Source organism: Rhinoraja longicauda, chromosome 1 (assembly GCF_053455715.1).
Source record: "Rhinoraja longicauda isolate Sanriku21f chromosome 1, sRhiLon1.1, whole genome shotgun sequence".
Taxonomy (NCBI): domain Eukaryota; kingdom Metazoa; phylum Chordata; class Chondrichthyes; order Rajiformes; family Arhynchobatidae; genus Rhinoraja; species Rhinoraja longicauda.
In genome coordinates this window covers 49973789-50000428 of record NC_135953.1, presented here as the reverse complement: position 1 = coordinate 50000428, position 26640 = coordinate 49973789, and the positions used below count along the sequence as shown (strand labels likewise).

General features: G+C 41.6%; 1 protein-coding gene across 5 annotated transcripts in view; it reads left to right on the top strand.

The window, feature by feature from the left end:
• Positions 1-1475: 1475 nt before the first annotated feature.
• LOC144592490 (mesoderm induction early response protein 3-like) overlaps positions 1476-26640 on the top strand; it is a 65664-nt gene continuing 40499 nt past the window's right edge. Inside the window, exons 1-6 of one of the 5 annotated variants that reach the window (XM_078397101.1) lie at positions 2137-2470; positions 6995-7019; positions 7573-7731; positions 12468-12613; positions 15469-15603; positions 15867-15987. In XM_078397101.1, coding sequence (XP_078253227.1) covers positions 12515-12613; positions 15469-15603; positions 15867-15987 — 355 coding nt within the window. In that variant the 5' untranslated portion in view covers positions 2137-2470; positions 6995-7019; positions 7573-7731; positions 12468-12514. Of the gene's footprint in view, positions 1576-2136; positions 2471-5993; positions 6084-6994; positions 7143-7572; positions 7732-12467; positions 12614-15468; positions 15604-15866; positions 15988-26640 lie in introns of those variants that run through there. The other 4 variants (XM_078397092.1, XM_078397111.1, XM_078397109.1 and 1 more) reach the window with 4 other exon arrangements.

Here is a 26640-nt window from a genome sequence, read left to right as displayed (position 1 = left end):
TAACTTCTGTTATAACTTCTGTGGTATAACCTCTGTGGTATAACTTCTGTCATATAACTTCTGATAAGAACTTAATATCTCACCGTTGCTCCTTCGTATCCTGTTTTGACTTGCTAAAACCTTATATTCTCAGGCTCCTCTCATGACTCGTATGGCTTGCTAAAACCTTATGTCTTAGCAGGCTCTTAATGTGACTGAAGCATTATGTCAGTGCTGGCTGAATTATACTCATCTACTTACTCCTCCCCTGGCTCCTCCTAGTCAATATGCATAAGCCAAGTATCCCTCTCAGGACAACCCCCAAGTGTCCAAAAATAATACAACAGGATACAAAATAATATAATATGCTAAAATAGCTAATAAACACAAATGGCTCCTACACTTACTATTCGTTGCATAAACGAGTCCCCTCCCCCACGTCTCTTTTGGTACTTTGGCTGCGCCTTCATACTTTCTGTGGTTCTTGACCTCTCTGCCAATGGGAGTGGTTTCTCTTTGCTTCACCTGACTGCAACGTTTTTGATTTTTTCCATTAGATCCCCTTTTAAACTCCCCTCCCAAGGAAGCCAAGCTCAGTTTCTGTTGTTAATGGACATGACAAAATGTCATTCCTGTAATCATTTTTGTACATTTCTTCTGCATCCTTCCTGAATTCTTTATGTTTTCCTAAATAGCGGCATCTAAAATTGGATTTAATTCGCCAGTTGTAGCCAAACTAATGTTTTAAACGAACTAATTTTGTCTTCCTCCCTCTTTGCCTCTGTAAAACCCTAGATCCCCAGTGCTTCTACAACTATCATCCCAATCTGCCCTTCTTCCAAAGAATAAAATTAATTTACCCTCAGAAATATCTGTCCTTTCCTTTTTGGAATTTTTCCATCAGGGTTACGTTATCTGAAAATCAAATTTTGATATATACTTACGCGATGCAATTATAGTTATTGATCACTTGTTTTCGAGAAAACACGATAAAATGGTGTCAATTTCCCCAAAACTGAACTCTCATTGTTTTAATTATCAAAGAGGATAGTACCAAACGATGAGTCTGGTAAGTCAGCCCTGCATTCACCTTAAGTTTGTCTGAAAGCTTTAAAAAATATATATTTAAAAATCGAAATACATAACATTATTTTCGGTTCGACATCGCAGCTCATCGATTTTTTTTAAATGGACAAGATAACTGTTGGTTTTGTTTTCGTTTCTTAAAATATACTTTGGAGAGTCTTTTTTAAATCATTCCGTGTGCACGAAATACCCCTGAAGAGTAAGTTGGAGGTAGGAGGGAGGTAATTAAATCTTGGCTGGAGGGACGAAGATGCTGCTTGCGTCGGGACAGGGGAGGGGAGAGGGGAGGGGAGAGGGGAGGGGAGAGGAGAGGGAGGGGAGGGGAGAGGGGAGGGGAGGGGAGGGGAGAGGGGATCAAAGGGGTAAAGTTGAAATGACATTTCTCTTTTTTAGCTGCTCCACCAATTGCAACAAATGTTGCAAAGCTCCGTCTGCCTCCATCCGGGTCTCGGGCTGGCCAGCTCGGCTCGGCTCGGCTCGCTCTCCGGGAGAGGTAACAACATGGCGGAGGTGAGCACGTAGACGCACGGCCGGCGGGCGGAGAGACCGGACCGGACCGGGCTGGTCGCGACGCCGCTGCCCTGCTCCCTTCTGCGGGCCAGCGGAGGAGCTCCCAGCCGCTCCCCCTCCCTCCCTCCCTCCCCGCAGGAGATGGCCGGGAAGCGGCTAGGCGCTGGGCTGGGCTGGGCGCCGGTCGGAGGGAGAGATGGAGGGAGGGGGAGCAGGGGTCCGCCCGGCCCCGGGGAGGGACAGGGTGTGGGGACCGGGGGGTTGTTGCAGGCCGCTCAGCTCCGGCTCCTGCTCCGGCTCCAGCTCCTGGCTGGCCGGGTGTGCGGCCGGTGCCGGTGCCGATGAGGCGGAGTTGTTTGGGGAAGAAGCCGGAGACGCCGTTTCGCAGCTCCCCGGCCGGGTTCACGGCTGCAGGGAGGGGGAGAGGGGGCTCCGCCGGCCCGGGGCCCGGGCCCAATAACTTTCCGACGGTGGGCAGCCGGTGGTGGAGGGCGGGGGAAGGGGGCTTGCCTTGCCTTGCCTTGCCTTGCCTTGGAGGGGCGGAGAAGGTAACGGGAGAAAACGGACCGGGGAACTGGTGGGAGGCAAAAAGTGAGAAGTGCAACCAAGGTAAAAGGAGAGGGAGATGAAATGAAACCCGGCTAGAAGCTCAGAAACCCGTTAAGATGAGAGATGGTAAAAGTAAACCACTTTGAGATGGAGTCGGGCGTAGAAAAGGCCGCGGGACCGCGGGGAAGTCCATGACCATGACCATGGGCACCGCATCTCCAGTTAAAAGGGAAAAGGGCAGGAAGGGATTTGGATTAGTTGGGGAAAGAGTCGGATAGGGAGAATTGCATCTGGTAATGAAAAGCGGGAGTTGAGGAAAAAAAAGCACAGGTAAAGATCAAATAAGGTGAAAAAAGCAGAATACTGGATGGGTCAAACGACATCCCTGGAGGTCAAATATATGTCAACGTTTTGTTAAAAACCATTAGAATCGAGAGAGGAGGAAAGATTGCCAGTTATGTCGCAGTGTAGGGAGGAATGGGACAGTGGTTGGTGGGTGAATGTGGAACCATTTTGTGGGGAGGGAGGGGAGGGGGGGGGTGGAATTGGTGGACAAATAAACCGTGGGAGAGAGATGGGAAGGGAGACATAAGATGAAGAAAGAAATAAAAGACCTAGCTCGACGGATAAGTGTGTACAGAACGACAACACTGGTATTTGAAGTTGGAAAATTCAATGTTAATACCATTGGGTTTGAAGCTATCCAAGATAAATATGAGAAATTGTTCTTCCAATTTGCGTTTGGCCATACAAGAAGAAGAGTTGAAATGACATACAATCAGAGGCTCGAGGTGGCCATTGTAGACAGTGCAGTTGTTCTGCCTAAGATCACGTAATCTATGCTTGGTTTCAGCAGTGTAGAGGAGATGACATTGTGAGCACTGAATACAGTAGACCAGGTTGGAAGTGAAGAGGTGCTAGTGCCTTGTCTGGAAGGGCTGTTTAGGTCCCTGAGGGAGAAGGTGAAGGGATAGATGTTACGGCATGTAATGGATGTTATAGGGCGGCACAATGGTGCAGCGGTAGAGTTGCTGCCTTCCAGCGCCAGAGACCCGGGTTCGATCCCCACCTGTATGAAGTTTGTATGTTCTCCTCGTGACCTGCATGTGTTCTCTCTGAGATCTTCAGTTTCCTCCCCCATTCCATAGACGTGCAGGTTTGTAGGTTAATTAATTTAGTATAATTATAAATTGTCCCTAGTGCGAGTAGGATAGTGTTAGACAATAGACAATAGGTGCAGGAGTAGGCCATTCGGCCCCTCGAGCCAGCACCGCCATTCAATGTGATCATGGCTGATCATTCTCAATCAGTACCCCATTCCTGCCTTCTCCCCATACCCCCTGACTCTGCTATCCTTAAGAGCTCTATCTAGCTCTCTCTTGAATGCATTCAGAGAATTGGCCTCCACTGCCTTCTGAGGCAGAGAATTCCACAGATTCACAACTCTCTTAGAGTGCGGGGATCGCTGGTCGGTGTCGACTCGGTGGGCCGAAGGATCTGTTTCTGCACTGTATCTCTAAACTAAACTCTAACTAATGAGTCAACCAGTCATTGGCAAGGAAGGGGAAAGTGTAATAAGAATTAGTAATAGGCAAAGCTGATAAATTGTAGAAGAGTAAACTGGGCGAGGTAAGATGCAAGAAAAGTGTCAGAGAAAGGTAAAAGAGCAAATGAAGGGAAAATGGGGGAAAACAGGCATGGGAGAAATGAGAAGAGGAAGAATGAAAGTGAATGGGGGGGGGGGGAATAGGGCTGCAGATGTAAGAAAACAAGGATACAAGTGTGTAGGAAAGAACTACAGATGTTGGTTTAAATCGAAGGTAGACACAAACTGTGGAGTAACTCAATCCCGACAGGCAGCATCTCTGGAGAGAAGAAATGGGTGACATTTTGGGTCAAGACTCTTCTTCAGACTGAAGAAGGAGACAAGTGTTTTAGTTTAAAATGCCTGAAGGACAGGGAGAACATTCTCGGTCTCAGTACCAAAGACACTGCCAGTGGAGGTATTTGGTGGAGCCCAAATATCTTGGGACATTGTAAAAGGTTGGAAGAGGTTAGGAAAATAAGGTGAAGATGAAACCATGGTGGGATTTAAAGGCCAGATTGGTAAAGTTAAGAATGAAGGCATTGCTGGACAAGGAGCTGGACAAAGAGCTAGTGTCAGTGAATACGGGGACCATAGTAAATTAGGTGGATTTGGTGTGATGTTAAGCTCGCACACAAGCATGGGATGAGCTTAAAATTTTTGAAAAGATGAAAAGAAAGATTGGCCTTTAGAGCACTGGAACAGTCAAGCTTGTGGATGACAAAAGTACGGTTAGGGTTATGGGCTCAGCAACACAACTTATGTAAGAGTTGGGTGCTCATGTGACTGATAAAATATGTGACAGTCATCTTTGGGATCACATGGGGTATCATGCTTAAGGTCTGGTTCAGTCTCGAGGAGAAGAATAGAGTTGATGGTGGAGAATGAAGATAATGGCATTAACTTAACATTTCATCTATTGTTACATGCCAGGTAAAGAGCCTAACAAATGAGAGTATAGAAGATGTATGAGAACTGCTTGCAGCATCTGGCATTGTTTTATCATATCATATATATATACAGCCGGAAACAGGCCTTTTCGGCCCACCAAGTCCGTGCCGCCCAGCGATCCCCGCACATTAACACTATCCTACACCCACTAGGGACAATTTTTACCTTTACCCAGCCAATTAACCTACATACCTGTACGTCTTTGGAGTGTGGGAGGAAACCGAAGATCTCGGAGAAAACCCACGCAGGTCACGGGGAGAACGTACAAACTCCTTACAGTGCAGCACCCGTAGTCAGGATCGAACCTGAGTCTCCGGCGCTGCATTCGCTGTAAAGCAGCAACTCTACCGCTGTGCTACCGTGCCGCCCTTTTGGCTCATGTTGTTGAAAATCAGAATGAAAATGAGAAGTTGGTGAGGTTGGAGCAACAGGATCCTTAAGGAAAGGTGTGGTAATGGAACAAGATGCTGGTGATTCTACTGCGGAGAAGAAGAGGTAGAAAGGGAGAGGAGAAGATCTCGAGAGAAGCTGAGAGTAGTTGAGGCCCAACTTTGAAGTAGAGGCTCAATGTTACCAAGGATGTGAAGGGTAGGTACTCCAAGGAAATCAAAGAAGTAGAAGCAGGAAGCAATAGTTAAGAGTTCGGAGGAAACGCAGGTGAGTGGGATGAGAGCTTTTGTCTGTGGAGGAAGGAACTGCAGATGTTGGTTTACACCGAAGGTAGACACAAAATGTTGGAGTAACTCAGCGGGACAGGCAGCATCTCTGGAGAGAAGGAATGGGTGACGTTTCGGGTCGAAGCCCTTCTTTGTCTGTGGGGGTATACAAATGGAGTTCTTAAGCAGCAAAGAAAGAACAAGAGCAGCTAAATAAGGAGGGGTGACGAGCAGAGGTGGGCAAGTGAAATGAAGAAATTGGAATTATGATGGATAAAAATAGCCAAATGCGGCAGTAGCCAGAGAGACTGAAATGAAAGCTTTATATCTGTATATTCGAAAAAAGAAAATATCTGAAATACTCAGCAGGTCAGACGACAACTGGGGAAAACAAAACTGTTAATGTTTCATATAAATTATGTTGCATGGAATGGGAGATACCAGTAAGGGAAATATAAATCAACAGTAAATAACCAGGATATTTTTTTAAATGCTGCATTTAGTAAAGTTAAATACTGGAAAGAGCAGGTCATGTAGCATCTGTTGAGAGAAAAAGTTTCACATTGTTGATGTCTCATTTCTGACAAAAGATTATTAACCTGAAATGTTTCTTTTTCCAGAATAGGCTACTTGACCTGCTCAATATTTCCAGCACTTGCCCCTTTTCTTTCAGATTTTCTGTATTTGGAGTATTTTGCTTTGGTAATATAATTTTCAGCTGAAGGCTGAAAGCAGGAAGAGGTTGTCGATCCCTCTCCAAAAATGAGGTGATACAAGGAAAAACTGATAGGGGATAGTACTTTAAAACCAAAGCTAGGCAGAGATATTTAATTAGAAATGCCTGGCACCAAAATTGCAGAGCACGGTGTTTTTTGTCGTATGGTCTGAGTGGGATGAGCAATGAACTAAAATCAGGCTATATTCAAGTCCAGTCATCAAATAATGAGAAGAAAATTATTATTTTAAGATTTTTGCTAGGTTGTGCGATAGTTCAAGTGATTTGCTCTAAACCTGCCAAAACAGTCCTCTTGATATCTTTAAAATAACAGCTGAGTGAAAGAAATTTTAAAAGTGGGTGGAAGGGAGGAAGAATCAGAAATTACTTCAAAAGTACTCAAAAGAGATTGTACAAATCAGTGCAACAGAGAAAACAGTTATAATACGGGAATATGGTGAAATGTGCTCCATTTGCAAAATTAAGCTCGGCTTTGGTTTCAGTTCATTGTTGTGGGAAGTGTCTACTATGTCTACCTGCTTGCTGGCTTTTGAAGGGTCATTTAACAAAAATACACTAATTAAATTGGTAAATAGTTCTATAACATTATTTTTGTGATTTAAAAAAAAAGGTGGATTATGCATATGGACTAGATATTCTGATTTTAATCCTTATTTTTGTGGGGGGGTTTTGCTCCATTAATAAAATTAGAAAATTAACACATTAAATATATTTAAGTGAATATTGTGTACAAAATAAATGTTCAAGCTTCATTCCAAAACACTACCCGATTGCATGATTATGAAAGCAATGATGTTTGGAGATATGCAAGTAACTTTGAGTAGCAATTTCACCTGCAAAGTGCCTGAAAACCTTGCACCCTGTGTTCAATGCATGTTTGTGTACTCTATGCATGTAATGTGAATCTTGTTAATTCATGCATTTTAAAATATTTTGTTTTAGGCTTCCTATGGAAGTTCGAGTCCAGGTATGTGCTGATCTACTTCACTTTTGGATGCAAGCTCTTTGTTGTGTCCTATATTCAAGAGTTTTTTTAATTGATTTGGAAGAAAATAATGTGCAGTATTAGTGGCTTCACCCTGCAGTTAAAGTAAGCATGAAACACAAGGGCTTGGTTGCTTATTACAATGTATGTGTTATATTTTAAGATATTTCATAGTCATTTAAATGCACTTTTTTGGTACTGTGTTTTTGGGTGGTCATTTTTATTTTATTCTTGATGTCCTTTGCAACTACTAAAACAAATTCTAGATCTCATCAAACTATTATTCAACTTTTGTTAACCTGCTTGTCACTAAATAATGAATTCTGCAAGACATGCAATCCTTGAGTTAACATTTGAAACTTAATTTTGATCCATAAACTCTCAGGCATTTTGTCATTTTGCATTAATCCAGTTGATGTCTGAACTGTCTTAAAATCAAATGTTTTTACATCAAAATAGTCGGTAAGAATTAGAACAAAAGTATTAATATTTAAAATCTGAAATTACAGTATAACAATGGCAACCTCTCTTTCAGGCAAAGAAACTTAAGTTTTTAATTAAATTTCTTGGCTGTGGCATTTAATCAGCATATAGACTGATGATTGTCTCCCACAAATCTGAAACATTTAAGATACTGTTCATCGAATGAGAGAGGAACCAGAAGAGATGCTAAGTTAATTCGCAGGAAGTTGAGGCAAGTGATGCTCTTGTTAGGTTTATTATGAGATTATTTAATCTGAATTATTAATTCCACTGAGGATACACTTGAGGTTAACAGGTTTGTCACTATTGCATTAGCTTTTTTCACTGGTTAGGACGTGTTTTGAATAGACTGCATTTGCATCGGCAAATATGTTGGTGTGTATCCATTTGAGTAAATGTGAGTTTTTATTGGATAAACTGAGCAACTGAGGGTTAAGGGTGATAATATTTATGGTAATAAAGATAAATCAAAAGAAAAGAGAGAATTTAATGCTTACAGTATAGCTAGTTGAAATAATATAAGATAGCATAGCATTTTATGAAATACTAATAGGCCAGCAGAATTCTGTTGAACAGCTTAGTGCTGAAGCAGAGTGTCCACATATCCCTTATTTCAAAAGTAGCATAATAATAATTATCTACTATTTAAGGAATTTGAACTATACTGCTTATGGATGAAGAAAATATGTATGGTATAAATGGAAATTCAGATACTGTGTAAAAATCGAATTTTAATGTAGATTTTGGTCTTGGATTGGAATCTATGCAAATTTTTTGATGTCCTTGTTACACATTAACATGTTGTTAAGCAATTATTTTTCTGACATGTATATTTGTTATTAAACGTGCATATCCAAATTTGAGTTTAAATTGTTTTATTTTGATTGGAATGCTTTTCGTGGGTTTAAACTACCAGTTGCATATTGCTTGACGAACCTTTTTGCTAAATTTGAAATTTGTTTCAGTCATAGAATCTTGTTTTGGTTTTGGAATCTTGGTAGATATCTGGGTATTCCTGCCAAATGTTTACTTTGCAGCTTGGTGGTGATGTTGTCATTAGTGGGACATCTGTCCCTTCATTCTGGCTGTTTTCAGAAATCTTTGAGCTGCTAGCATGCATACACTTTGGATAATAGTGACGGGAAAGAAAATTAGAACTTGATCAGCATGCAATACCAGATTTCCACGATTTGGTGTTGAATCAGTTTCACAGAGTAGTAAGGTGATGTTAAGGTTAACAGTAGGTTCCTGCAATTGCTACTCATTTTTTTGAGATGTGTTCCAAAAGTGGACGTAATTCTAAATTTAATATATCTAGTTAAAAGTACTCCTGCAAGATAAAGTGCATTTATGAAAATGGATCATAGTTTTATTTTTGACTCAAACCTCTAGTCTTGATCTGTTGATCAAAATGCAAAAGGAATCCATTGCCATCCATAATTGCTATCTTTTACTGATTTGTTTAATCATCTGACTGGAATCTCTGGGAAAAGTGAAATAGGTATGCTACCTAATTTGTTTTTTATCGCTTGATGGGATGTGTTGGGCAGCTTTAAAAAAAGGATAGTTTGTCTCTAGCTCAGGTTTTAAACTACAGTTTTCTGCTGTGGAAACTAGTTCATAATTTCCATTTATTTGATGCTTGCGTTTACATTTTGCCACCTCAAACTTCACTTCACCATTGAAATTGTTTTCATTTCTTCACTTTTTTCTTTGTGATCTTTCAGGCTTCTCGCATGACAATTGACAATGCAGAATTTGTAGATTAGTTTATTATTGCCACGTGTACTGAGGTACAATGAAAAGTTTTTGTTTGTGTGCTGTCCAGTCAAGAGACTGGACATGATTACAATCAAGCCGTCCGCAGTGCACAGATAAAGGATAGAGAGTACAACATTTAAGGCAAGATAAAGTCCGATTAAATATAGTTTGAAGGTCTCCAATGAATAGATGGGAGGTCAGGACTTTAGCTGATAACAATAGACAATAGACAATAGGTGCAGGAGTAGGCCATTCAGCCCTTCGAGCCAGCACCGCCATTCAATGCGATCATGGCTGATCACTCTCAATCAGTACCCCGTTCCTGCCTTCTCCCCATACCCCCTCACTCCGCTATCCTTAAGAGCTCTATCCAGCTCTCTCTTGAAAGCATCCAACGAACTGGCCTCCACTGCCTTCTGAGGCAGAGAATTCCACACCTTCACCACTCTCTGACTGAAAAAGTTCTTCCTCATCTCCGTTCTAAATGGCCTACCCCTTATTCTTAAACTGTGGCCCCTTGTTCTGGACTCCCCCAACACTGGGAACATGTTTCCTGCCTCTAATGTGTCCAATCCCCTAATTATCTTATATGTTTCAATAAGATCCCCCCTCATCCTTCTAAATTCCAGTGTATACAAGCCCAATCGCTCCAGCCTTTCAACATACGACAGTCCCGCCATTCCGGGAATTAACCTAGTGAACCTACGCTGCACGCCCTCCATAGCAAGAATATCCTTCCTCAAATTTGGAGACCAAAACTGCACACAGTACTCCAGGTGCGGTCTCACCAGGGCCCGGTACAACTGTAGAAGGACCTCTTTGCTCCTATACTCAACTCCTCTTGTTACGAAGGCCAACATTCCATTGGCTTTCTTCACTGCCTGCTGTACCTGCATGCTTCCTTTCATTGACTGATGCACTAGGACACCCAGATCTCGTTGAACTCCCCCTCCTCCTAACTTGACACCATTCAGATAATAATCTGCCTTTCTATTCTTACTTCCAAAGTGAATAACCTCACACTTATCTACATTAAACTGCATCTGCCATGTATCCGCCCACTCACACAACCTGTCCAAGTCACCCTGCAGCCTTATTGCATCTTCCTCACAATTCACACTACCCCCCAGCTTAGTATCATCTGCAAATTTGCTAATGGTACTTTTAATCCCTTCGTCTAAGTCATTAATGTATATCGTAAATAGCTGGGGTCCCAGCACCGAACCTTGCGGTACCTCACTGGTCACTGCCTCCCATTCCGAAAGGGACCCATTTATCCCCACTCTTTGCTTTCTGTCTGTCAACCAATTTTCGATCCATGTCAGTACCCTACCCCCAATACCATGTGCCCTAATTTTGCCCACTAATCTCCTGTGTGGGACCTTGTCGAAGGCTTTCTGAAAGTCGAGGTACACCACATCCACTGACTCTCCCTTGTCAATTTTCCTAGTTACATCCTCAAAAAATTCCAGTAGATTTGTCAAGCATGATTTCCCCTTCGTAAATCCATGCTGACTCGGAATGATCCCGTTACTGCTATCCAAATGCTCAGCAATTTCGTCTTTTATAATTGACTCCAGCATCTTCCCCACCACTGATGTCAGACTAACTGGTCTATAATTACCCGTTTTCTCTCTCCCTCCTTTCTTAAAAAGTGGGGTAACATTTGCTATCCTCCAATCCACCGGAACTGATCCTGAATCTATAGAACATTGAAAAATGATCTCCAATGCTTCCACTATTTCTAGAGCCACCTCCTTAAGTACCCTGGGATGCAGACCATCAGGCCCTGGGGATTTATCAGCCTTCAGTCCCATCAGTCTACCCAAAACCATTTCCTGCCTAATGTGGATTTCCTTCAGTTCCTCCATCACCCTAGGTTCTCCGACCCCTAGAACATTTGGGAGATTGTGTGTATCTTCCTCAGTGAAGACAGATCCAAAGTAACGGTTTAACTCGTCTGCCATTTCTTTGTTCCCCATAATAAATTCCCCTGTTTCTGTCTTCAAGGGACCCACATTTGCCTTGACTATTTTTTTCCTCTTCACGTACCTAAAAAAACTTTTGCTATCCTCCTTTATATTATTGGCTAGTTTACCCTCGTACCTCATCTTTTCTCCCCGTATTGCCTTTTTAGTTAACTTTTGTTGCTCTTTAAAAGAGTCCCAATCCTCTGTCTTCCCACTCTTCTTTGCCATGTTATACTTCCTCTCCTTAATTTTTATGCTGTCCCTGACTTCCCTTGTCAGCCACAGGTGTCTCTTACTCCCCTTAGACTCTTTCCGCCTCTTTGGAATAAATTGATCCTGCAACCTCTGCATTATTCCCAGGAATACCTGCCATTGCTGTTCTACCATCTTCCCTGCTAGGGCCTCCTTCCAGTCAATTTTGGCCAGCTCCTGCCTCATGCCTCCGTAATCCCCTTTGCTATACTGTAATACCGACACTTCCGATTTTCCCTTCTGCCTTTCCATTTGCAGAGTAAAACTTATCATGTTGTGATCACTGCCTCCTAATGGCTCTTTTACCTCTAGTCCCCTTATCAGATCAGGATCATTACACAACACTAAATCCAGAATTGCCTTCTCCCTGGTAGGCTCCAGTACAAGCTGTTCTAAGAATCCATCTCGAAGGCACTCTACAAACTCTCTTTCCTGGGGTCCATTTCCAACCTGATTTTCCCAGTCTACCTGCATGTTGAAATCTCCCATAACCACCGTAGCATTACATTTTTGACACGCCAATTGTATCTCCTGATTCAACAGGACGATTCAGTTGCTTTAATGTTAATATTTCTCTCCTTGTTTTCATTTCTATTTTCTATTGGCATTGCACAATACCAGAGTTTAGTTAATCATATTTGTTCATGTTTAATGATGTTTTGCATATAATGACTGGTTTCTTTAATATTTTGGAATTTTGTACTTTGTTGATTAAGCACAATGATTTTGAAAACGTTTGAAATGTGCATTGGTGCTCCATATTTAACACCAATAAACATTTTAATGAACCTACATATTCTTGAACTAAATAAATCCTATTTGGAGCCATCTAATTGAAATCATTTAGACTTGTACTGGTACCTACTGTTGGAATTTCTGTTTTGAAGTGATTGGTTGGGTGGAACGCAATAGGAGATATATAACAGATTTGGTATACACTCATTTTATTGTTTTTACTTTATAGTTGGCTCATTTTCTTCTGAGGATCATGATTTCGACCCTACAGCAGAAATGCTAGTGCATGACTATGACGATGAGCGGACACTTGAAGAAGAGGAAATGTTAGAAGGAGGGAAGAATTTCACATCTGAAATTGAAGATTTGGAAAGGGTATCTATATTTTTTAATATAAACTAACTTTCAATTTGAACTGTTAAAATGATTTATTTACTGTCACAGAATTGATCAATAGTCTTTACACCTTTAAAAATAATTTGAAGATTTGTAATATTGTAGGATTATCTTGCATGATTATAAATGTGGAAAAATAGCCGATGGTAGGGATAGTGTACAGATTTCCTAAGTAATTTGCTGCCGTCTACATGTTGTTTATTTCCATGTACAGTTAAGAATTTTGTTACTTATTAAAAGAGGAAAGGATAAGTCAACATATTCTGTAAAGAGTATATATACCCATTAAAGGAGGATATTTCCCCCCTATACTTCCTATCTATCCTATCTATATATTAAAAAGTGTAAGAAAATAACTGCAGATGCTGGTACAAATCGAAGGTATTTATTCACAAAATGCTGGAGTAACTCAGCAGGTCAGGCAGCATCTCAGGAGAGAAGGAATGGGCGACGTTTCGGGTCGAGACCCTTCTTCAGACTGATGTCGGGGACGGGACAAAGGAAGGATATAGGTGGAGACAGGAAGACAATGGGAGATCTGGGAAGGGGGGGGAGGGGAAGATTATATATTAAAAAGGGTCATGGGCAGAGTTATTTATTTGTTAATGGGGCATGGAAATGGCTGACAGAGCCACTATTCACTTTCTATCCCTTTTGAATTGAAAGGCTTGCTCAGAGGGCAGGTAATAGTAATGCTGTGTCTGAAGTCACATTGACGCATTGTTTTCCTTCAATCCATGGTCATAATCACTAATACTTCTGATAGATAACATGTACTCAATAACAGAAACCAATCTTGTTATTGAAACTTTTCTTTTTAGTTTAGTTTATTGTTACATGTGCAAAACTTTTTTTGTTGTGTGCTACCCAGTCAGCAGAAAAACTATACATGATTGCAATCAAGCCATCCTCAGAGTATAGATACAGGATAAAGGCAATAATGTTTAGTGCAAGGTAAAGTCTGATTAAAGATAGTCCAAGGGTCTCCAATGAGGTAGATGATAGCTCAGGACTGCTCTCATTGGTGATAGGATGGTTCAGTAATCTTTAATCTTTCTACTGGAGAGAGGGAATATTAACCTTGTAAATTCTGAGTCTGTGATCCCTTGAAGGAGTAAAATATCTGTTGGTCAACCTAAACTGAATGTTTCCAGGAAATTTGAGGTTTTGTCAGAGATTTGGACCAAGCCTTACATCTTTGCGCAGTGTAAATTTGAGGATTATGAATGCCAGGGGGATAAAGAAAAAGAGGGGAAAACCAAATGAAGTCCTTTTTGTATGAGTTCAGGTGAAGTGTGACAATAACTAAACTTCCAACAGGTTTTTTACATGGTACAATTTGAGATTATTGCATTGAAATACCATCTAAAAATATGCTGAAATTAATTTCCTGGAGAACCTTTACTAATGTACAGTGGGCCATCAGCTAGAGTGGAATTGTACTTCATAATCGTTAGTTTCCTTGCCTGGTATATCCCTGTAAAACCACCAAGCCACAGGAATAAAGCTTCTTCAGTGATGTATAGAATGACGTGTTGGGATTAAAAATGAGATATCATCCTGGTGAACTTGTAATGTGGTACTGTATGTATTCCAAACAACAAAAACAGCATGCAGTATAGAGAGCTAAATGATTACACAATAAATGGATAAAATCAAAGTTCTGCAGTCCTATCAAATATAATCATGAATGGTGAAGGACAGTGCAACAGCTAACAGGAAGAAGAGGGTTCAAGAGTCCCCTTTCTCATTGATAGTGAAACCCAGCATGTGAGTACCAAAACAAGGAGAAAGCATTTGCAGTCGTCTTCAAAAGTGCTGAGGCGTGGAACCAATTGAGCTTTCTCCTGAGGAACTGGCCATCACAGTTGCCAGTCTTCATCCACTCTGCATGGTAGCAAAAAAAACAATAGTTTGTTAGTACATAGCCAAAGGCACCAGTTCTCTGTGATAGTGTTTATGTAAATCTTGAATATCTTTATTGCAGAAAGCAGTGTTATGATTTGCTTATGTGTGGTATCAAGTACTGCTCTTAAATACGTATTTGAAGATTTAAAGTGTTTTCTAATACCCATCTTAGGGAGGGTTCATGAGTGTGGAAGCTTGGTATATAGTTTGAAACGACACCTTATTTATTTCTCCGCAGCCATTTCTTCGCTCTTTTTAAATGTTGCAGTACCTGAACCCTTTCAATCTTAATGGAAATTCTTCTCTGCCCCTTATCACATGTCCTCTAAACTAAAATACAGTCAATGTGCTATATGTTACTTTCTGTTTTAATTCTAGTCATCAGGTGCTTGATTTGCTGCTTTCTTGTTTACTGCCAAAATAACCCAAGGAGTCATACTATTTTTGAAGTATCTTTGTGAAATTAATTTTCTCACAATGTGCAAGACCTACTCATCCTTCACACTGGATAATCTGTTCTCATTTCCTATGAAATTCCCATTCCAACAATTTGACCTTGTTGCCTATCAATTCTGTCCTTTCAGAAACTACTCCTACCCTTTTTGGGCCCTTGTTTTTCCTTTGCCTTTCATTCCTGAGCTATGTTAACTTTGTCCTTCACTTAAAATTATATAGTGAGGTGCTTCCATGTGGGAATGATGGAAATCCAGACTGGATCTTGCTTCTTTGATCCCCAATAACTAATTTGAATAATTAAATCTAGTTTGGGAATTTACTGAAATATCTTCTTAGTAGTTAATGAAATTTGGATGCGACTGGTAAATCTGTAGGGAATGGAGTTCCTGACCTGTCGATAAACAGCAAATAAAGAAAAGCGTAGACGAGCATTTGAAAAGCATTACATGGCAAATAATTTGTATTAACAGGAGAGCAACATGCCACTTGATGATTTGCTGGTACTCTACGGGTATGATCCTCCTGTTCCTGTGATAGAAAATGAAAATCCAGGGAGTTCTCCAAGTGAGCTTGCTGATGAGTTACCGGACATGACTCTTGATAAGGTAAGATTTATCATTTCTCTTTATTTTTGTTTCAATGTATGCAAGTAAGCGTGAAGAATGTTATTCGTGCTAAGGGAATCAAGGGAAATGGGAAAAAGCTGGAACAGGGTACTGATTTTGGATTATCAGCCACGATCATATTGAATGGTGGTGCTGGCGCGAAGGGTCAAATGGCCTACTCCTGCGCCTATTTTCTATGTTTCCATTGAATGTGGATTGTCTGGATTATGGCCACAAATTTTCTTTTTATCTGCATTTAACAGGAAGAAATAGCAAAAGATCTACTATCGGGTGATGATGAAGAAACGCAGTCTTCTGCTGATGACCTGACTCCATCAGTCACTTCTCATGAAACGACAGATTTGTTTCCCCGGCACTTAAGATGTAAGTTAATGGATTATAAACAAAAGTCGATTCATCAACAACTATGGGACTGCAGTTATGATAAAAATACAACTCATTCCATGGATGGGATGAAGAATGGAATGAGATGGGAGAGAGGGTGTAAACAAAAACAAATAGTTACCTTGATGTGATAAATTTAACTTAGCTTCCGAGTGGACATGCTAGGAAACTTCTTATTGAACTCCACATGTACTTTTGTAAATTTACATAAGGTCATTAAAAGAAACATAAACGTATTGAGTAAATAAGCAAACAAATATGTGAATTGGATTAAGGAAATTCCCAAAGATTTTTATAAATACGTTAGATACAAGAGGGTTACCATTTGAGAGGATTCTTCAGGATGGGATTTACTGCCATTTGGGAGAGAATGCATTCATTAAGGACAGTGAGTATGGCTTTTTCATCACCAGTCTGAAGAAGAGCCTCAACCTGAAATGTCACCTGTCCATGTTCTGTAGCAATGCTGCCTGACCCGCTGAGTTACTGTAGCACTTTGTGTCCTTTTTGAGGAGGTGACGAAGGTGATTGTTTTGGGTCAGCAATGGATGTTGTGTACATGGATTTTAGTAAGGCATTTGATAAAGTCGCCATGGTAGGCTGATTCAGAAGATTAAGATGCGCAGGATTAACAGTGACTCATTCAGATTCCGAACTGGTTTAGTGATAGAAGGTATTGTGGTGGAAGGACAATATTCAGGCTGGAGGTCTGTGATCAGTGGAGTTCTGCAAGGATCTGTCCTGGGACCTCTGCTATTTGTGATGTATATAAACGACTTGTTTGTCAATGAGGATGGTTGGTTAGATAATTTGAAAAATGCACCAAGATTGCTGTGGTGGCAGACTGAGGAAGGCTGTCAAAGCAGGGTAGAGATCTACAGAAACGGGGAGAGAAATGGCAGATGGAGTTTAATCTGAGCAAATGTGAGGTCGCATTTTGGGAGGTTAAATGTGTGGGGGAAATATACAATGGAATGCCAGTGATTGAAGCAGGTACGATAGTGGCATTTAAGAGAAGTTTGGGTAGGCATACGAATTTGTAGGGAAGGAGGGATGTAGATTATATGCAGGCAGGTAAAAATTGGTCTTGGCATCATGTTCGGCACAGATATTGTGGGCTGAAGTGCCTGTTCTTGTACTTTACTGATCTAAATTCTATAAAAAAGCCTGGGAACCGTAGACCAGTAAGCCTAACATCAATGGTAGCCAAGTTACTGGAGATGATTCTGAATGACAAGATATATATGCATTGAGATAGATGGGCTGATTATGGATAGTCACCAGGGTTTTGAACGTGGGAATCTGTACATTTTGTACAGATGCCTTACAAATCTGTTTTTTAGAAGTTACCAAAAAAGGTGGTTGAGGGCAAACAAGACGTTGTCTGTGTGAATGCCAGGAAGGCATTTGATAAAGGTCTGCATAGTAGGCTTGGTTGACACGGGCAAAAGTTGGGCATCTTGGTTGACACGGGCAAGTTGGGCCGAAGGGCCTGTTTCTGTGCGGTATGACTCAATGACTTTGTTTTGAATTTCACTTGTGGATGAAATTAGCATAGCATTGTGCAACCAAAATGCAAAAGTAACCGACAGATCTGATGATATAGGACCATTCTTAGTCACGTGTTTGACCAAAAATTGTGGAATACTTCTCTTCTAATTCTGAAAGCATTACAGGTATATTGTTTTGTACTTTATATATGACTTATATATGTCGAAGTTTATCATGAAAATTTTACATGTAATGCTGACAATGTTTGTTTAGGGTAAGAGGTCCAATATGACTAGTCACGTATGTGAGCATGTGACTTCTTACCCTAAACAAACATTGTCAGCAAAACATATAAAAATGTCACTGGATAAACTTTGACATATATAAGTAGCCGGCCCTATATTGGCCAGCTACATGTTGTTTCAGGTGGCTAGTTATAAAATTATAACGTGGATATATTTTTATTTTTCCATGGAGGCCTTGCAGCCTCATTGATTTTGTGTTTAGTGTGCATTAAAAATAATTGAATAAGTGCAACTCATCAATATTTCAAAACCATTGAATTCATATTATTTGTATACATATTTTGAATCAAACAACCTGATGGGTACTCATTCAGGAACATGACTTATCTGCAATGTGGGGGTCATCTTGGATATAATAATAGAAAATAAATGGTAACGAGCATGTTTCAATATTTTCATTGGAGATAGAAATTCTAGGATTGGGGTAAGATACATTTTATGTTGTATATTCTGGACGTTAGCATTAACAGGGCAAAGCATTTGGAACTGTGTAATGCTTACCTTGTAACTGCCATATCTTCAAGAACATCTAAAGTGATATTTCATAAACCAGCTCCTCTGGCTTTTCTTATAGCAGTTGGTGTATGAGTATGTTTACTGTGGTATGTGGTTCGATCCCCCAATAGTTGTACCAAAACCCATCACTACCATGAATCTGTTGACATTATCTCATCTTCCTTGTTTAGTGGTGTTGCATGCCAAGTTTAGTGGAGAAGTATATCAGCCCAGATATCAGTTTCCAGTGCTCCTTGTATAATGAAGTTCAATTTTTTTTTTAAGCTGTAGCATTTGTTGAAGTATGCAATACAATCCTGTTTTTACAGCAAATGTGAATACTGAGAACAGCGTGTACAGTTCCTTGACATAGCGGGTTATAATTGAAATACTTTTAAAAGAATACAATGATAAAGTATTTTACGTGGAAGTATTTTCAAAATTGTATTTCTCCAAACACAGTGTTTCCTCAGCACGCTCCTCTGTCATGGGGAAAAGGACCATTATTGATGTGTATTTATAGTAATTGCCATAAATGTACCCTATGGCAGAGATGAGGTTGACATAGACAAATCCTGACTTTCATTTGAAGCGAAATGATCACTTACATGTTTGTTGGCAAAAAGTATGTTAATGGAAATATGATGTTGATCTTCGTGTTCTTGGAGCAAGTTCATATTTCTAGGGTAATAGCATATTTTCTGAATTGCATTTCATGATGCTTCACTTTCCTCATTCATTTAGAGACACTTTCCTTATATCCTTTATTGTAACATTTCCCCTTTGCAACATATAATCACTTGGCACTATTTTCTCACTTGGTTGAGCTCTGTGTTCTCTTGTTTTCCAGCTTGGATTATTGATCTTCAAGCAAGTTGTCTGCTGATTTTAAACATTGCACAAAATGTAATGGTGTCTTCGTTGTGGCAGATGGCCACTTCAGTTTCTTGCAATTATGCTTTAAGCACAACATGGCATTGTGCACCATATGCTTGGACGTCTCCTCCCATACCAGGAGGGAGAGTCTCCAACAATTCTCCAAGAAAAGGGTCCATTGCAGGAGTGAGGTCTGGGAGCCAGGTAAGGTGGCCCCCTCCACAATGAGCCTGCTCCACAGCTGCCAAAAACACATGGTTCCTCCTCAGGTCACCACTCCTGCTGTGGCTCAACTTACTTGGCACTGACTTGTATGAGGAGTCAATCCATTGGAATGGCAAGAAAGCTTGGTACCAGGATGTCACTCTCACTCTTACACTAATCTATTCTCACCAAACCCTTCACACCTTCACCTTTCCCACTCAGCCTCCTTTCTATTCCAACTATCATCATCGCCGTGTCTTTTCTGTTGAAGGGAAGTCGCAGGAAATTGTCTTTCTGGAATGTGTAGCGGTTGGTCAGCCATCAATCCTTATTAGCAATGCTTCTGATGGTGCTTGAACCCTCTTTAGTAATTATCTGGTGCTGACAATTCTCCATTGACAGAAGACATTTTCCTTTATAAACTACTGTGGGAGGAGTTGCGCCTAACGGCTGCGGCTCTCTGGCAGTCTGTTGTCTTTTTTTCTTTTTTTTTTGTTTGTGTCGGTGTTGGGATGGTTTTTGTTTCTGTTTTTGGCTGTGTATGTGTGGTGGGGGTGGGGGGGGGCGGGGGGAAACCTTTCTTTTATTGGGTCTCTTCCCCGGGGCGCGGCTCGGCTGCGGGCCTTAACATCGTCCGGCGCGGCTCAGCTGTGGGCCTTAACATCACAGGCGTGGCTCGGCCGCGGGACGTTTCAGTGCCCGGTGCGGCTCGGCCGCTGGACTTAACATCCCCCGGTGCGGCCGCGGGACGTTTCAGTTCCCGGTGCGGCTCGGCTGCGGGACGTTTCAGTGCCCGGTGCGGCTCGGCCGCGGGACGTTCAGTGCCCGGTGCGGCTTGGCCGCTGGACTTAACATCGCCCGGTGTGGCCGCGGGACGTTCAGTGCCCGGTGCGGCTTGGCCGCTGGACTTAACATCGCCCGGTGTGGCCGCGGGACGTCCAGTGCCCGGTGCGGCTCGGCCGCGGGACGTTTCAGTGCCCGGTGCGGCTTGGTCGCTGGACTTAACATCGCCCGGTGTGGCCGCGGGACGTCCAGTGCCCGGTGCGGCTCGGCCGCGGGACGTTTCAGTGCCCGGTGCGGCTCGGCCGCGGGACGTTTCAGTGCCCGGTGCGGCTTGGCCGCTGGACTTAACATCGCCCGGTGTGGCCGTGGGACGTTTCAGTGCCCGGTGCAGCTTGGCCGCTGGACTTAACATCGCCCGGTGTGGCTGTGGGACGTTTCGGTGCCCGGGGCGGCTCGGCCGGGGGGCCTTCCATCCCCTTGCGGGGGCTGTGCGTGTCGTTTGCCTCGGTAGGGGTCGAGCTGCCTGTGCGGGGGGAGGAGAGGGGAAGTTTTGTTGCCTCCATCACAGTGAGGGGGTGTTTGGAGTCACTGTGATGGATGTTTGTGTTGGGGTCGGGTGTCCTGTGTTCTTTTCTTTTTTGCTGTGTTTTGTGTGACTGCTGAAATTTCGCTCGGTGTTGTGCCGAGTGACAATAAAGTGTTGTTATGTTATGTTATGTTATGTACTGGTGTTTAGTGGATATGAGGTTATTTTAGTGTCATAAAAAAATGGTACTACATTTCTTTGTGGCAAGATGAGATCTGAGGAGCTGACAAATACTGACTCCTGTTCTTGTCGGTGCATTACTTTATTTGAAGATGAATCCTAGGGTATTTAGAAGTAATGCCTCATCCATGTTGGGGCACTACCTGAATCAGTCTTCAATGCTTTTATCTTCAACCAAGTTAATCTATTTCAACTCCTGACATCAAAGGAAATGAAGGACTTTCAGTTGGTGCCTTCACATTTTATTCTTCTTCCAGTCTTCATAACCTTTATCTTTCAAAGAAATCTGAAAGTATTTTCACTTTTACTCCATTGTATACGTAGTTGCTCAGCTGCAGATGAAATAAAAGAAACCCTTTATTCCAAGATGCAAAAAAGTGGTTGTTGAATACATCTTTATACCTTGCTTTGTCTGCACAAGTTCTTTGTGAGTTTTGTTGGAGTTTGGCTGATGTTTTTCTTCAGTGTGGCTGATTACCCACAGGAACCTTCTGAGATTTTGCATTCAAAGTAACATCAAATTTTCTTTTTAGCCTTGCATCTGATCTGAGATGACTGCCTTTCTGTGTTGCAACATTTTCAGATATATCTACATTAATATTATTGATTTTTCAGGGCTGTCTAACAAGACATAGCATGAACCCCAATCCAGAAAGTCTTTTCAGAACTCTGGTTCTGAAAAAAACAGCATTTTAAAAAAAAAACCTCAGCTAGTGCAAGATTGCAAAAATGGCACACTGACTGAAATTTCTTTGTGCTGATGTAATGCAATCACCAATTTATGAGAAACTGATAGTTAATAACTGCATTAAAGTACTGACCAGAAAAAATAATATACAGGCATTTTAATCATTGAGCAATAAAAGAGGTTGTATTCTTTTGTACTAATTACTTTTTTCCAGTACATTTGGGAATCATGGATTCTAGAAACATTCGTATGCATGTGATTTTATTTTTGTATACAGAGCAAAGTGGATTTTGTGCCACTCTAGCACTCTGTGGCAAAATATTTCTAATCTGAACTCTTTGTGTGAAGTGTTTGGGATATCAGCTTTGTTTTCTGGACATAATCACTTTTTAATTATTACACCATTGCAAGATTTTGAGAACATTTCATTTAAAATTTCTGCTCATTATCTCAATTGCCAGACTAATTGCAATTTTGTTTCCGTAAATATTACTGGATGCTATCTTGTGTCTTGAGGTGAAGATTGTGAAATTGTAACTTGCATTACTGTTCTGCTTCCAGCCTCCAATTCAAAACACTTGTCTAATAATTTCTGCATTCTTGCCAAATATGAATATTTGTATATGTGGTGCATGATTCAGTGGTGTTCCAAATATTGCATTTTCTTTTATCTTTTCAGCAAGAGTGTAATTTCCCGAGCTCTCTTCCAGGAACACATCAGCATGGAAAACAGTTTTTTGCACTTTTGAGTACGGACCTTGTATTTATACTAATTCAATTTAAATTAGCATTAGCTAATTTAGAATTAGCATAAATGTTGAATTAGCATAAATGGATGGTCGGTACTCAAAATTGTTATGTGCATTGCTGATGACATCCATCCTCTGGATCAACTCAAATTTATTTTAATTGGCTAGATATTGAAATGGTTACTACCTTGGTTCTTTCATGGAAAGTGATCATTTGATATGTTGCCTTATTTCTGGAATCTTGGTCTTTTGAGGTCCTTTCAGTCCTGGTGCAGCTTCAACACTTGCTAAACTTCATCTATTTTTGATTTTGCTCACATTTGTAAGAGTTTGATTCATTCTATTTTGTGAGTTTTAATCGTACTAGCTTTTCTAACTCATAATTATTTGTATTTGTTCTTTTCAATTGGAATTGACTTTGATCAGAAAACCCCAAATAATTTTCTCTGGAGGGATGATAAACCTCAGTAAATTGCATTCTGTTTCCTTTAGATGATCTGGAAACATGAGCAGTAATGACTATTCCTGAACTGATAAGAGCAGCCCATGTTAAGTTGCAGGAGACCTCTCTTGTTAAGGTTGTTTAGAAGGCTGCAGATTTAATGTGTGGAATATGTGGTCATGTATTTTGTTTTCAAATTAAGATGGGCAAAGAGCATCTATCTTTTGCTCCTGCTTACCCAATACTGTTACTTCAAGCAGTCTCCTTCAAGCAGTCTCTTTTATCAAATCAGAATATGTATCTTAACATTCTGGTGCTTGGCACTTGTCCAGACGTTTGAAAGATATCCACTTGACGGTCTCATCCAGCATATTTGATGCATAAAAACTGCTGAATTAACATTTAGAAAACTAAATGCTGTTAGATTCCTCAGCAATCAAAAGAAAGTGTGTATTCTTCAGAGGAAGGATATGAACATTTTTTCCTAGGGTCGAGCAGTCTTGTACTAGAAGGCAGAGGTTTAAGGTGAGAGGGGAATGATTTAAAATAGATCTTCGGGCAGAAGGTGTAGGAAAGAAATGCAGATGCTGGTTTAAATCGAAGGTGGACACAAAATGAATGATCTCTTGCTTTCCACTTGGCTGTAACAATGTAAATTTCTCCGGTGTGGGACGAATAAAGGAATATATTATTATTATTAAAATGCTGGAGTAACTCAGCGGGATAGGCAGCATCTCTGGATAGAAGGTATGGGTGACATTTCGTGTCGAGACACCTAGAAGGGTCTCGACCCGAAACGTCACCCATTCCTTCGTTCCAGAGATATAGATACATAGACAAAAGGTCTATCTAACTCTCTTTTAAATGCATCCAGTGAATCGGCCTCCACTGCTTTCTAAGGCAGAGAATTCCACAAATTCACAACTCTCTGTGTGAAAAAGTTTTTCCTCATCTCAGTTCTAAACAGCTGACCAGGTATTGTTAAACTATGGCCTCTGGTTCTGGACTCCCCCAACATAGGAAACATGTTTCCTGCATCTAGTGTGTCCAATCCCTTAATAATTTCACGTGTTTCTATAAGATCCCCTCTCCAAATTCCAGTGAATACAAGCCCAGTCGCTCCATTCTTTCATCATATCCTGGGAATTAACCTCGTGAACCTATGCTACACTCCCTCAATAGCAAGAATGTCCTTCCTCAAATTAGGAGAACAAAACTGCACACAATACTCCAGGTGTGGTCTCACCGGGGCCCTGTACAACTGCAGAAGGACCTCTTTGCTCCTATGCTGAACTCCTCTCGTTTTGAAGGCCGACATGCCATTAGCTTTCTTCACTGCCTGTTGTACCTGGATGCTTACTTTCAGTGACTGATGCACTAGGACACCCAGGTCTCGTTGTACTTCCTCTTTTCTTAACAGGACACCATTCGGACCATAATCTGCCTTCCCGTTCTTGCCACCAAAGTGGATAACCTATTTATTCACAAAATGCTGGAGTAACTCAGCAAGTCAGGCAGCATCTCAGGAGAGAAGGAATGGGTGACGTTTCGGGTCGAGACCCTTCTTCAGACTGATGTCAGGGGGGCGGGACAAAGGAAGGATATAGGTGGAGACAGGAAGATAGAGGGAGATCTGGGAAGGAGGAGGGGAAGGGAGGGACAGAGGAACTATCTAAAGTTGGAGAAGTCGATGTTCATACCGCTGGGCTGCAAACTGCCCAGGCGAAATATGAGGTGCTGTTCCTCCAATTTCCGGTGGTCCTCGCTATGGCACTGGAGGGGGCCCATGACAGAAAGGTCAGACTGGGAATGGGAGGGGGAGTTGAAGTGCTCGGCCACCGGGAGATCAGTTTGGTTAATGCAGACCGAGCGCAGGTGTTCAGCGAAGCGATCGCCGAGCCTGCGCTTGGTTTCGCCAGCGGTATGAATATCGACTTCTCCAACTTTAGATAGTTCCTCTGTCCCTCCCTTCCCCTCCTCCTTCCCAGATCTCCCTCTACCTTCCTGTCTCCACCTATATCCTTCCTTTGTCCCACCCCCCCTGACATCAGTCTGAAGAAGGGTCTCGACCTGAAACGTCACCCATTCCTTCTCTCCCGAGATGCTGCCTGACCTGCTGAGTTACTCCAGCATTTTGTGAATAAATCGATTTGTACCAGCATCTGCAGTTATTTTCTTATACAAAGTGGATAACCTTACATTTATCCTGCCTCTGCCATGCTTCTGCCCTCTCACCTAACCTGTCCAAGTCACCTGCATCCTCATAGCATCCTCCTCACAGTTCACACTGCCACCCAGCTTTGTGTCATCTGAAAATTTGCTAATGTTACTTTTAATTCTGCCTGCCATTCTGAAAGGGACTTGTTCATCCCTAGTCTTTGTTTCTTGTCTGCCAACAATTTTCTATACCTGCCAATATCCTATCCCTGATACCATGTGCTCTAATTTTGCCCACTAATCTCCTGTGTGGGACCTTATCAAAGGCTTTTTGAAAGTCCAGGTACACTACATCCACTGGCTCTCCCTTGTCCATTTTACTTGTTACATTCTCAAAAAAATCCAGATTTGTCAAGCATGATTTCCCCATGCTGCCTTTGACCGATCCTGTTACTACTATCCAAATGCGCCGTACATCTTTGTTAATCGACTCCAGTATCTTCCCCACCACTGATGTCACGCCAACTCGTCTACAATTCCCTGTTTTCTCTCTCCCTCCTTTCTTGAAAAGTGGGATAACATTAGCTACCCTCCAATCCATAGGAACTGATCCAGAATCTATAGAACATTGGAAAATGATCACCAATGCATCCATTATTTCTAGAGCCACCTCCTTGAGTACCCTGGGATGCAGACCATCAGGCCCTGGGATTGATCAGCCTTCAGTGCCATCAATCTACCCAACACCATTTCCTGACTAATGTGAATTTCCTTCAATTCCTCCAGATTGGTTCTGTCTTCACTAAGGAAGACACAAACAAAGTACCTGTTCAACTCGTCTGCCGTTTCCTTGTTCCCCATAATAAATTCACCTGTTTCTGTCTTCAAGGCACCCACATTTGTCTTAACTAATTTTTTCCTCTTTACATAGCTAAAGAAGCTTTTACTGTCCTCCTTTATATCCTTGGCTAGCTTACCTTCGTACTTCATCTTTTCTTCCCGTATTGCCTTTTTAGTTACCTTCTGTTGATCTTTAAAGTTTCCCAATCCTCTGGCTTCCCGCTCATTTTTGCTATGCTACACGTCTTCTCTTTTATTTTTATACTGTCCTTGACTTTCCTTGTCACCCACGGTCGCCTCTTACTCCCCTTAGAATCTTTCTTCCTCTTTGGAATGAAATGATCCTGCATCTTTTGGATTATTCTCAGAAATTTCTGCCATTGCTGTTCCACCATCATCCCTGCTAGGGTCCCTTTCCAGTCCACTTTGTCCGGCTCCTCCCTCATGCCTGCATAGTCCCCTTTATTCAACTGCAATACTGACACTTCCGATTTAACCTTCTCCCTCTCAAATTGCAGATTAAAACATCATATTATGGTCACTTCCTCCTAATGGTTCCTTTACCTTGAGTTCCCTTATCAAATCTAGTTCATTACACTGCACTAAATCCAGAATTGCCTGCTCCCTGCTAGGCTCCAGTACAAGCTACTCAAAATAAATCTATCTCGGAGGCACTCGACAAATTCCCTTTCTTGGGGTCCAGTACCAACCTGGTTTTCCCAGTCTACCTGTATGTTGAAATCTCCCATAACCACCATAGCATTACCTTTGTTACATGCCAATTTTAACAACTTGCACCCTATCTGCAGACCACTATTTGGGGGCCTGTAGATAAT